At 37.8% G+C, this 14,000-nt stretch overlaps 1 protein-coding gene across 1 annotated transcript; it reads right to left on the bottom strand.

Annotated features, from left to right (window-relative positions):
- Window positions 1-5,603: 5,603 nt before the first annotated feature.
- LOC112201976 (polyubiquitin) lies at window positions 5,604-7,631 on the bottom strand. Its single transcript, XM_024342903.2, has 2 exons — window positions 7,476-7,631; window positions 5,604-6,922 (listed from the first exon to the last, which is right to left on the bottom strand). Exon 2 carries the CDS (start codon window positions 6,920-6,922, stop codon window positions 5,777-5,779), a length of 1,146 nt encoding a protein of 381 aa, XP_024198671.1. The 5' UTR covers window positions 7,476-7,631; the 3' UTR covers window positions 5,604-5,776.
- Between the last annotated feature and the right edge of the window lie 6,369 nt (window positions 7,632-14,000).

Below are 14,000 nucleotides of genomic sequence, written 5' to 3'. Positions count from 1 at the left end.
GCTGGAAAGCTCTTTGGTGATGGCTGGTTACATTTATTTTGCGAGGCGGTGAATGTGATTTTATAGCAGTGTTATGTGCATAGTCTTGGCATTGGAACTCGATTGTACATGAATGGCTTTGTGTTCCAAGGCTGCAAATTGCAGCAACCATATTTTATTAAGACCCCGGCCATTCTTGAACGACCATATTAGTCTTAATGCAAGAGGATCGAGATCTCAAAGAAGCTCGGAAGCTCGGCCATTCATGAACGACCATAGTTGTTTCCGGTAGCCAACAAAAGGGTATAGGTTGTTCATGAACAGCCCCCTTTTGTTTGAAGCAAGTGTGCTGGACCGACATGTTTCCCTGTCAAATAAGAGAAGCATAGCATGGACGTGAGGTATACCTAAGCTTCTATCTTGGAGCTTGACTTGTTGATGGATCTGATTACTGCTTTTCACCTCTTCTTTTGCTGCTGTAGAGAGCCTTTTTATAGGCAATTGAGGATCACAATATGAGTTGAAGATGACGATAGCTCCCATTCAAATTCAAATTTGAATATATGATCAAAGCAGCAACTAACTCCCATTATCCACGTTGCAAATCTGGTGGCTTTTGTTTTCCTTGTTGGATGGACAATTTCAAATCTCACCTATCTTGAATTAGTTTCCAATCTGAAGCATATCCAAGACTAGTTTTGAAACTTGATTAATTGCTTCGTACAAAAGAGCATTACTCCACATGAGGAGTCATCTTGGTTGGTTTTTTTTTACCTTATTTAAACTGAGAGACCTGCATGTGTTCTTTTTCTTTGTTTTTGCTTTGTACGTGTTACAATGAAGCAAGGAGTCCACTCTTTCATATTTTACAAACCCAGCAGTAGTTAACTTGGGATACTACTATATTCTTCAAGGCTTGAAACTTGTATTCGTTTCCTCTTCTCACTATAAGTCTTGTTCTTTTAATTCTCTAAGCACTCAACAAAGTTTGAGGAACAAGGACCCATTTTTTAAAAAAATGAACCTGTAAATTTTCGGTCTCAACAAGTTCTAGGCTTGATGAATTTAAAAAATGTGTGGAGAAGGAGAAAGTTGAGTGCAATAGGATTTGCATTTTAGATGTTCCGACATAGTGGAATTCTACATTTCTTATGTTGGACACGGCTTTGGAGTTGGAAAAAAGCATTTGAGAGATTGTGTGATGATGATGAAAGGTTCTAAAATTATTTTGATGAAGATGAAGAAATTGCTGAAGATGAGGCAGAGGCTGCAAGTAGGAGGAGAGAGCCTACGAAAAGAGTTAGGCCACCAATTGAAACAGATTGGGAAAATGCAGGCATTTTTGTGAAGTTTTTTAAGGTCTTTTATGATGTGACACTCAATGTGAGTGCTTCACTTACCCCTACTACACACAAGGCCTTCCATGATGTTGTTACCATTGAAGAACTTAGCTCGCTTGGTATAGGGCCTGATTCAAATGAAGCTGACCAAGTCTTCTATGACATGGCAGTCCAAATGAAGTCCAGTATGACAAGTACTTTGCTTGGATGACATGAACCAACTTTTCCTAGTTGCTGTGGTCTTAGATCCTAGGTATAAGTTGAGAAACATTGGTAGAGCGTGTGAAGTGTGGCTGAATAGTAAGAGTCGAGGCAGATAGTTGAATACTCAAAAGGCATAAAAAGAAAGTAGCTCAAGAAAAAATATATAGTTGATAGAAATAAAAAGAAAGTAGCTCTCAACGTTTTAGGTAATAATATGTGATTGAATACTCGAAAGGCATAATTTTCAATTTGCTACCTTAAGTTTTTAAAATTAGTCAATTTTCTACCCTAGAATTTTTAATTAGCCAATTTTCTACCTTGGGTTTATTCCAGTGCTATCGTCTTGTCACATTTGTTACTGTAGGCTTTCAAAATTAGTCAATTTGCTTTCTTAAATTTTCAAAATTAACTTTTTGATACCGTAAGTTTTCAATATTAACCAATGCTTGGTAAGAAGAATTAAAATGAGTTCAATTACCTCCCCACATTTTTCACATAAAATCGTTTGTGCCCCCAAATTTCTAATTTGATCGCATGTGCCATTGTACTCTCCAATCTGATCGATTTTAGCCAATCCATCAATTCTTTTTCATATAGTCTTTCCCACTCAAACTAGAATTTTGCCTCGTTTGTACCCCCGAATTTCTAATTTGATCGCATGTGCCATTGTACTCTCCAATCTGATCGATTTTAGCCAATCCTGAACTAATCTATCAATTCTTTTTCATATAGTCTTTCCCACTCAAACTAGAATTTTGCCTTTAGTCATGCAAGAGACACGCTAATTATATGGTCAAGGCTAAAAATTGACTCTGAGCAGACTCGCATGATCACCAATTTATGAAGAAATTAACGAATTAGTTTACTAATTAATGACTAAGATTGATCGTATTTGAGAGTATAAGGGCATTTGTGATCAGATAAAAAGTTCAGGGGCATAAACGATTTGGTGTAAAGTTCAAGAAGGTAAATGAGTTCACCAAGATCCATCATAAACGTGATGGAACTCATTTTTCATCAAAGAAGAAAAAAATCTAGACATTTCTCCAAGATCCCAGACATGGAACTCATACGAAAACTCAACATAGTTTACCCAAATGACTGGCCCTAGATTGAAAACATCCCTAACCTAGAAGCCTATTCACTCCAACTGCTAAGGTCACCCAGAGACTTTCGAGAGATAATATACCTGCACCATTGCCAACAAGCAAAACCAACCATGATTCTGATGAGAGCAGGATTGTACTACCGCACACCACCGTATATACCATTGATGTAATGGCGATCCGATTTCATTCAGACTTGCCCTGTCATAAGCCAAGACAAACCATATCCATAAAAGATACTGGATCGACCCGTAACACTGAGCCATACTAGTCCTATCATAAAAATCCAACAGGAATTCACCATAGCAGAATGTGCACAAACCTTGACAAAATCCTTCAGCCTTCCTCTGTTTGAACAAAGCTTGAATTCACTACCAAAAGGATGATGGAAGCAAAGTACTCGTCGACATCTATCGATGCTGGACGCAGCTGATGAAAATGCAACTGGTGTTTGGGTCAATTTTTTAAGGATATCTGGAATCGGTGTTTCTTTTTGTTTTGTGTTTTTTTATTTTTTGTCTCTCGGGTATGTAATATATCCACGTTATTATAACAACTTAAAATTGTGCATTTATTTTCAGCCATTAGATTCATTTGTCCCTCACAGTCCCTTAAATATTGTCCCTTAGGTGAGCATACCTTCTATTATAAAAACCTATTTGAAATTAACATGTGGAGTTCTATTTGTATAAGTACAATAAACAAAGGTCTCAACATATCACCACCAACTGTCCAACCCCCTAGAAATTCAACAGCATTTTTCTCATCTATTGGATAGGATAATGGTAAGGAAATACATTTGGTAGACATGCACTACTACTTTGTATTAGATTTGTTAAGGTGAAAGAAAGTAATCTCAGCAAATGTGGCCAACAAGCACAAGAAAGTCAAAGTTCTGATAGAAGTTTGTTACAGCTTTCTGTTAGTAGAGTTTTAGTTTAATTAGAATAAGCCTGAAAAATACTACGCGAGTTTCACCGATTGAAAAATGAGTTCCATCACGTTTCTTGGTCTTGGATCTGAACAGAAGCTAGCTAACCGTGCAGCTGATGCTGCGGCCAAGCTAGCCAAAGAGAGGTTGAGCACTTTGTATTGGATTGATGGTCCTCCAACCTCCATGCAGTTAGTTCTCACTAGTGATGGTCTTCCTGGTCCCCCTTGGTACTAGTATTTATATCTATTGTGTCTTGGCTTCTTTTGTCATGAACACTAGAACTTTTTTTGTTGGATTAAATACTGTTTACTCCCTCTACTTATAGGGTTTCATCATTTCAATCCTTGACCTTCGAATTTCATCTAAAAAGTCTCTGAACTCTCAATTTCCTCCCAATTGGTCCCTTCCGTCAAAATTTTCTGTTAAAGTTTCCAAAAATGTCTATTATGCGAGGACTTACTTTTTTTTTTTTAATTTATTTTTTCTCTGTTTTATTTCTTTTTTTCGTTTCACCTCTTGAAGGTCTGTGGATTGGAACCATCTTGATGAGGAGATGAACAGTAGGAGGCGAAAGAGCCGGAAGAAAAAGAGGTAAAAAGGAGGAAAAAAAAAAGAGGAAGAGAAATATATATATATATATATATATATATATTTTAAAGTAAATGAGGGTATAATAGACTTTTTAGGAGAAGATAACGGAGTTTGTGACCGATGCTTGACGGTAGGGACCAATTGGAAGGAAATTGGGAGTTCAGGGACTTTTTAGGTGAAATTCAAAGATCAGAGACTGAAACGATGAAACCCTATAAGTATAGGGAGGAAGCAATATTTAACCCTTTTTGTTCCATGTATTTGGATGTAGGCTTTCTTCGTTTTCTGTTTCTTCTTCTTCATCTTCTACATTTCATCACCATCATCAAAAATCTAGCATGGTTCGTAGCAAGTTCTTCTGCAAGATTTTCAGTTGTTCGTACTGATTTTTCTCATCAAGATTCCCGTTTTAATCTCATATAAGCAATCAGAGGTATAAATCTTCAAGATAAGAAATTATTTCATTATTCAAGAAATTGTAGTAGCTCGACCTCAAGATTCAAGATGGCAATCGCAAATCATATCTGCAACGCCGTTTCCGTGCACTTAGATGAAACCAACTATCCCACATGGTTCTTTCAGATGTTCCATTATCTTAAGAGGCCATAGGCCACGGTCTACTTGAATTCGTTGATGGATCTCACCCTTGTCCATCTCAGTTCCACATTGCAGATGATGGTTCACCCACTTCTGATAATTAAGGGGTTTATGAACGCTGGCTTGAGCAGGACAGTTCCTTGATTTTAATGATCACAAATACTCTTCAGCAGAAGCACTTACCCTAGTCATTGGATGCTTTGCATCAATGGAGGTATAGCCTACTTTGAAGCAAAGATATGTCACTGTGTCTGCAGTACATATTACGCAATTGAAGGCAACACTATCCATAGAAAGTACTTGTTGCGTTTTATATCTATAAGGGATCAATTGGCAGCAGCTGGTGTTTCTATGTCTGATCAAGATGCTAAGATTTTATTTCTTGTGACTTGTATGGTCACACAAACATCATACCATGGATGACGTCAGGTCCTTATTCTGCTGAATTTGAGATCGAGTCAGTGCACAAGGCATTGCCTTTATCCCTTTTAACTGCTACTCGGGCGATTAATAATATCTATAGTTTAAGCATACATTTGCCCAACTAAGGGACACTACAACAAATCAGTAGCTGCAACAAGAACGCACACAAAAATAAACTGGCAGCCTCCAAAGACAAATTTGCAGGGAATCTGCAATGTTATCGAGCAGAGCTGCAGCCGGTAAACTCGATCAACATAGATTAAACACACAAAGGTCATGTCAAGAAACTAATCAACATCCTTCTCGTTCCCGTCCAGCAATCCACGGTTAGGATCGTGACACTAATATAAAATTTTGCCAAGTAAAATCAAAATAGAGAAAATCATTCAAATCAATCTTGATGGATATAACAAATGCAAACAGAGAGCATATAGACTAAATGTCTTTGCCTTTTATTTATCAACTAGAGAGAAAATAGTCATAAGATGAGCCATCCATTGGCCATTTTAAAAGAGTTCAAATATCAAGTACATAACCAAATAAAACTAGAATCAAAGCAGTACTACTCAGACAGGATGGCACCACCACGATCATTCAGAAATTCAGACACCACCACGGAGGCGCAGGACAAGGTGAAGAGTCGACTCCTTCTGGATGTTGTAATCTGCTAGAGTCCTCCCATCTTCAAGCTGCTTACCAGCAAATATGAGCCTCTGCTGGTCCGGAGGAATGCCCTCCTTGTCCTGAATCTTTGCTTTCACATTATCAATTGTATCAGAACTCTCCACCTCCAAGGTTATGGTCTTTCCAGTGAGGGTCTTCACAAAAATCTGCATCCCACCACGTAGACGGAGCACCAAATGCAGAGTCGACTCCTTCTGGATGTTGTAGTCTGCCAGTGTCCTACCGTCTTCAAGCTGCTTTCCTGCAAAGATGAGCCTCTGCTGGTCTGGGGGAATGCCTTCTTTGTCCTGAATCTTCGCCTTGACATTATCAATTGTGTCCGAGCTTTCCACTTCCAAAGTAATTGTTTTCCCTGTCAAAGTCTTCACAAAAATTTGCATTCCACCACGCAGCCGGAGAACCAAGTGCAAGGTCGACTCCTTTTGAATGTTATAGTCTGCAAGAGTTCTTCCGTCCTCCAACTGTTTACCTGCAAATATGAGCCTCTGCTGATCAGGAGGAATACCCTCCTTGTCCTGGATCTTTGCCTTGACATTGTCAATTGTATCAGAGCTTTCCACCTCCAAGGTGATTGTCTTCCCAGTAAGGGTCTTCACAAAGATTTGCATTCCACCACGGAGACGAAGCACCAAGTGAAGGGTGGACTCCTTTTGGATATTGTAATCTGCAAGGGTGCGACCATCCTCTAGCTGTTTGCCGGCAAAGATGAGCCTCTGCTGATCTGGGGGGATACCCTCCTTGTCCTGGATCTTTGCCTTGACATTATCGATTGTATCAGAGCTCTCGACCTCCAAGGTGATGGTCTTCCCTGTGAGAGTCTTGACAAAGATCTGCATGCCACCACGGAGTCTGAGCACCAAGTGGAGAGTGGACTCCTTCTGAATGTTATAGTCAGCAAGCGTCCGGCCGTCCTCAAGCTGCTTGCCAGCAAAGATCAGCCTCTGCTGGTCTGGGGGAATTCCCTCCTTGTCTTGGATCTTCGCTTTGACATTGTCGATAGTGTCGGAGCTTTCAACCTCGAGGGTAATAGTCTTGCCTGTGAGGGTTTTCACAAAGATCTGCATCTGTTGGCATACAACAAATTATATCAGTCACCTTAATCAATTTAACAAAGAATCCCTTCATACAGATTGTCTTAATAAAAATAAACAGATTCAAAGACACTTTACAATCAAACAAAACTTGTTGCAGAAGGAATTTCCAAACACAACTACAAACCCCTTTCGAGATGTAAAACAAAACAAAAGTGACCAATCCTTATCATAAACAAATTTCAATAATTAACATAAACAAAGAAACTAGTAGAATCAATTTTTTTTATCAACTCTGACGTTCAATTTTCATCCAGTATTGGCGTAAACGGATTACAAACACAAAGCCCAACCAAAATCAAATTCACATCCAGTAATTTCTAGATCCATAACAAAACAACACCTCGGTGTTATCCGATTCAACGCAGATCAATCCAAATTCGCTATGGTGCTAGAAGGAATCAAAGAATTTTATATAAATCGTAAACAAACACACAGATCTAAACGAATTACACAAGAAATTGATAGATCTAAACGAAATACACAATAAATTGATAGATCCAACTGGAAGAATAGAACTACGAACCTTGAGAGCGAGAGAGATATTCGAGGAGCTTCAACGAACGGTTTTGTTTTGCCTCTGAAATCTGAATGATGAAGGGTTTGGGATGAAGCAGCCTTCTTATATAGCACCATTTGCCGACTCACCTAATGGAGCTGTCCAATGGAAGCGAGCCACGTGTTTTGACTCATCGGTTGGCATGCACGCCAAGTTTAGCTTCCCTTGCTTTACCAAAAGGGGAAATTATCATTTGGGGTTAATTAACCCCTTTATCCAAACACTCTAAGAGATTGCCCACTTATCCAAATGTTTTAAGAGATCATTTCAGTAATACTCAATTAAATTTTTTTTAAAATTCATTTTTATTTATTTTTGAGACAATTTTACCCTCTCATTCTTTTTGTCACTTAGAGAGAGAAGTCATCAGAGGCCTCGCCAGACTCCGGTGATCAGTGGCCAACCGCGAACTCCGGTGACCGAAATCCAGCAACCGGTCACCGGAATCCCTAATCCAGCTACAGAACCAGTGATTGGATTCCGACGTCTGATTTTATTACCCCCCCAATAATTATATTATTGCCCCTCAATAAACATATTATTGCTCCCAAATAACAAGTTTATTGGGGATCAATAATTAGTGAAAAATGAAGATGTTTTGAATTTTGAAAGCTTTCAGAGGTTTATCCAAATAAATAATCTTATTATTGCCCCAATAAACATTTTACTGTCCTTTAGTAATCTTATTATTGCCTCCCAATAATCTTATTATTGTCAACCAAATCACAATATAAAAAAACAATCACTACTGGCAAAATTTCTTTCCATCATGATACAATAAGTTACACAGCAACAGGAAACACTGAATCAAACCAGTGCATCGTGCAACCAAGAAGGCTTACAGATGCTGGTTATGTAAAGCTGAATGGCACTATGCCAATGAATGTCCTTAGAAAAATACAAGATCTACAAAAGCTCTATTTGAAGAATATGAGCCTATAGTAGAAACAGCAAATATGAAAGGCTATGAAATAGCTTATTCTGATGAAGAAGATGATGACAGGTCAGTATACTCTGCCTGGTCTGAAGGAAAATCCTCATCTGATTCTGAACAGATTCTGAAATAGAATATTTAGAATCTAGACAAATGAATGTTCTTAAAGTCAAAAACTGGGAAGAAAGCAAGACAGAAGCAATAATGTCTTCATATCAGGTTAACCCTGGTACATTCATTTATGACTATTGCTTATGTCATGAAAAGAATGGACTTCATATGTTCAGTGAAGAATCAAAAAAGACTTATCACAAAGAATGCTTCATAGTTGAAGCAAGAAGAAAAACCAAGAATGGCCTTATCAGCCAATTAGTGGAACAAGAATGTGAAGAATATTTCTCCAAACAAAAAGAGAAAAAGATAGAAACTTTGTTCCAAGAAGTTACTAAATCTTCCTCAAAAATAAAGGAAGAAAATATCGATAAAATCTATGAAAATATAGAACTGGTTGAAATAGAAAACAATCCAGAAGAATGTAAATCATTCATACCACAAGAACAAACTCAAGAAAATGAGCTTCAACAATCAAAAATCGTCTCTACTAGTAGATACAGCAACTACATAGAGATTGGATTAAAATTCCCTAATCACAAGAAGTATCATTTACATGCATTTATAGATAATTCACAGTGGCAAAAGGGTTTGCAATTCCAGAAGAACTTTGGAAATAAGATAATAAAAGAATTGCTACTGGCGTTCAATGAAGCCATTTGACCATGACTAAGATAGCTAGAGATGGTCACATCACCATTGGTGGAGGAACATTTGTCATCAACACCCTTTGCCAATCAGAAGGCCAAGGATCAGATTTCTTGTTGGGAAATGTTTTCTTCTCCAACAAAGATTCATTCAAGATGAAGAAGCCATAGACTTCAGAAAAGGAGATGGGTGTTTTGTTACTCAAGCAAAAAGTGTAGTAGGTCCAAACTTCACTACTCAATATCAGAGATCGCAACGAAATTGTGGTGATCATAAGCCCTATAAACCCAAATTTGAACATGTGCTTCAAATTAAGCAACAAAAAGAATTGCTTATCGAAGATTCTTCTTCTTCTGAAGAAGGAACTAGCGAAGATGAAGTTAGTTTCATCCATGAGCATAATCTCAAGCATTTCCAAAACAAGGTTGAATCTCAGAAAATTCCTACTCTTGATAAAATCAAGAAAATTCTCGAACAGAATATAGATGTTGACCCTCATAAATTTTGAGAAAAAGACCCAGTGATCTGTGTATTAAGATTACATGATATGAATTCTATATGCCATGTCAAAGCTATTCCTCAGTATAAAGAAGAAGATAAATAAGAATTCAGAACAGATATAGAGATCTCCTGAACAAGAGATTAATTCGACCATCCACTAGCCCTCATCATGCTCCAGCTTTCTACGTAAGAAACCAAGTAGAAAATGTTAGAGGAAAAGCTAGAATGGTGATTGACTACAGAAATGTCAATAAAAAAACCGCTAAAGACGGTTATCAAATAGCTGAAGTAAGAGTCTTGATCAATCAGCTCAAAGGAGCTAAGGTCTTTTCAAAATTCGATGCAAAGTCGGGATTTTGGCAAGTCAAGATGCATCTAGATAGTGTTCCTCTCGCTACATTTAGAACATCACAATTTCATTATGAATGGTTAGTAATTCCGTTTGGCCTAAAACAAGCTCCTTCAATCTTCCAGAGAAAGATGGATGACATCTTCAAACATGTTGCTGAATTATGTGTCTTCTACATTGATGACATCCTTGTCTTCTCCAAAAACATAAAAGAACACATGAATCACCTTCATGGGGTTGTAAAGCTGATAGTTCAGCATAGAATCATCCTAGGAGAAAAGAAAATCTTCTTTATTCTAGATGAAGTTGATTTCCTTGGGATAAACATCAAGAATGGAGTCATAAAACTCCAACCCCATATCCTTGAAAAAATTTGGAAATTTCCGCACAAGATTCTTGATGCTAAGAGTCTAGAGAGATTCTTAGGAGTCATCAACTATGGAAGAGATTTCATTCCCAAAATATCAGGACCAACAACAATGTAATCTCCTAAAACAAGTTCCAAATGAAAATGGAACTTCACAGAAGATGATGAAAAAATTGTGAAGCAAATAAAATCCCTCTGCAAGAATCTCCCTCCTTTACAACAACCAGAAGAGAATGATGAAATCATACTCCAAACTGTTGCTAGTGATATTTACTGGTCCGATGTTGTTCTGGCAAAAACACCTGGAACTAGCATTGAAAAAATCTGTAAATTTTGTAGTAGCAAGTACAGCCCTGCAGAACAAAATTATCCTACAGGAGAAAAAGAAATTTTGGCTGTCAAGAAAACAATTTTAAATTCTCCAGCTTTTCTAGGAAACTTTACTATACACACTGATTGTGCTAGAGTAAAGAATTTTAAAAATTGTAAACTTGATAAAGTTGCTGATAGAGGAAGATTGGCAAACTGACAATTATTTCTTAACCAATATGATTATAATGTTGAATTAATTGTAGGAAACAAGAACTATCTTCCAAACGCCTTAACAAGAGAAATGACAATGTTCAACCGAGGAAAAGGCGATGAAGGTCAGAATCTCAGAACAGAAGAACAGGAAAAGAACCTGAACATGCTGAGGAATCTAAAGAAAAAATCCTCAAAAGATTTCTGCTAGGTCCTAAAAGACTAGCCACAACTGATCAATCTCAGGGGAAAGGATTAGCTAGCCCGTCTCAAACGGCAGAAAGTAAAGGCTCGTCAAGACAGTTTAAGGCTGTTGCTTTGCCAAAAAGCAAACCAACTCCATCTAGAGTAATAAATGTTTTTAATTATGAATTGAAAACCTTTGAAGAACCTGTGTTCAGAACTGACAGGAAATTAGCATATCACCAGAAAGCTATTTTAGATAACCTTTTATATGCTTTTTAGGAAAGAAACAGTGGTCTCATGTTCCCATCTTTGTTTGCCCTAGCTGAATAACTTCACGAAAATGTCAAACCACAGTTTGAAGAGCTTCATACACAGCAGAGTGCTGTCCAGAATGAAAAAATCCAGTATTTTGAAGATCCTGAGAGTGCTAAAGTTCTTATTTTAGCATTAAACGAAGCAGATTGGTTAGACTTTCACAATCTCATTGGAAGTCACAACTCTGATTCAGGTCTTCCTCCAACCCTCTTCATTGTCCCTAGATCTTATGTTGGAAGATATGCAGTCAATGTTCAGAGTGGACATCCTTAAGAACACAAGTTTTGGCTTGTTGAAAATGGTTTTGTCCATAATCTCTGGACAAAAACCAATGAAGATCTCAAGGGTTTGACACCTATCATAGTTAACACTGTCAAGAATGTCAGGAAAAATGACTGCATTCTTAGGTTGAAATTCAGATCTACTCCACCAGAATGGATTCAAAAGAAAAATGGTGAAGTTGAGTATATTTCTCCATATCATTATGTGAGAATTATTCAAGGAAGATATCTTTAGCCTGCGTGTGTAGGATATAATGGCCAACCAAATTCCAGCATCCCTTGGATGAAGGCTGTGTCCTAGGAATATATCAAGAAGATCATTGAAGAAGATACAGAAAATACATTCCTGGCAGCAGGAGAAAAAATTATTGTTACTACTTATGACCATTCTGAAGTTATTAGCAGCGATATTTTCCTATCTCTCAAAAGAAAAGAGATAGACTCCACGTTAGCATGTCTACAGTGGATCGAGAAGCTTGAAAATGACAACCACTATAAGATGTATAAAGATACAGACGTAGAGGAAAATGGAACCAAAGCAAGGATGGAAAGCAACTCTTTTGTCCTTTGCCACAATTCATAAACAGATGAAAATATGTGAAGCAATAGGTGTAAAAACACCGAAAGCAACTTTGGCATTTTCCCAAAAGATGCTTTTGCTTTTCAAAAAAGAAGAAGGTGAAAAACATTTTACTTAAAGGAATTTGCTATTCGTCAATCGACCTCAATCATCAGGAGCACTCACGAGAGCAGAAAATAATAGAGTTGTTATGTATATTTTTATGTTTTGAATTCCAGTTTGAGTTCTGCTCCCTATATAAGGAGCCTTAGAATTAGTTTGTAAGACATCAGAAAATTGAGCAGAAGAGTCTTCTCTCAAGAAGTAAGAAAGCCATAGTAGTAGTGTGCTCTTTCCTTCCTGTCTAGTATGGAGTAGTGTGCTTTTTTTCTCAAGTAATTATCTGTAATCATTCTTATGGATAACTAAACAACTTTTTAGTTGTTTACCTGAGAATGAGGCTCTGAATTTTTAGCTTGTAATTATGTTTAAATAAAATAATGGACTAAATTCAGTTTGCCTCCTCCAACTTAGAGGCAAACATCATGTTAGTCCCTGATTTTTTTTTAATCAAGATCATCCCTAAACTTCCCAAATGCATCATTCGTGTCCAATTCTCATAAATTAATCCAATTGTGACGTCAGACGGTGACTTGAAACTAACAAGCATGGCCCACTGTTCATCATTTGAACCCCTAAGAAGAGCAAAATAGACATATCACCATTTTGGGTCTCGTCGGATCTTCCACCTTCGAATTTCTGATGGCGTTTCACTGTACAAACCTCACGCTCTCTCTCTCTACCCTCACCTTCTCTGCCTTCTCTTCCGTCAAAAACTACCTCCTTGACTGCGGCTCCACCGTGGACTCCACCTTTAACGATGGTCGCAGCTTTGTTCTGGACTCGTCCACTTCAGCTCGCTCAAAATCTTGGGCTTTGGGGGCTCAGAAGATTGAGTTTTGATCATCTGAGAAGGACCCATTGAATGAATTAGAGGTGCGAGTTGATATGTAGGAGGACCCAGTAGATCCGAGATTGAAATTTGGGGGCTTTGAAGAAGAAGAAGAATCAGAAGAAGAAGAAATTTGGTCTGATTTGCTGAAGCGCTTGAAGCTGTAATCGGAGCTTAAGAGACCCAAGATCCGAGATGAGTTTTCTAGAGCTTAAAGGAAGGGTTTTCTGGCGGCCCAAATTGGAGCATATTGTAGTTTGGAGGTTTCAGTAGCGGTCTAGAGGTTCAGATGTGGTCACTACAAAACATTCTTTGCTTTTCATTCTCTTGCTTTAGTACATTCTCAGACTTCTTCGATTTTTGCCGAAGAGTATCAATTATGGTTTTATGGATATCTATGAAATTCAACCGATTTGGGTTGGGTTTGACCGAGGTTTGGAGTCACTCACTAACAGAGAGAGAGAGAGAGAGAGAGAGAAGAGGGGGATGGCTATGTATCTATGAAGGGAGTTGATGCTGGAGCAGCCTACAATCCTCAAACCGTTAAAGAGATTTTTAGAGATTTCAGGGGCTGCAGAATTGGCTTGATCAAGGCCCTAACTACTGGTCTTTTACCTTTTCCTTTATTCAATTTCTGCTCAGTAGCTTCTACTTTGCCTTTTGAGAACACCCAGAAATGTAATTGATGATTCTGGGGTTTATGTTGATTTGAAGTTGAATTTTGAATTGGAAATTACCCTATTTTTGTCTCTTGTTGGGTCTAGCTT

This window comes from Rosa chinensis, chromosome 5 (genome assembly GCF_002994745.2).
Source record: "Rosa chinensis cultivar Old Blush chromosome 5, RchiOBHm-V2, whole genome shotgun sequence".
Classification (NCBI taxonomy): domain Eukaryota; kingdom Viridiplantae; phylum Streptophyta; class Magnoliopsida; order Rosales; family Rosaceae; genus Rosa; species Rosa chinensis.
This window is presented reverse-complemented; position numbering and strand designations above follow the sequence as displayed.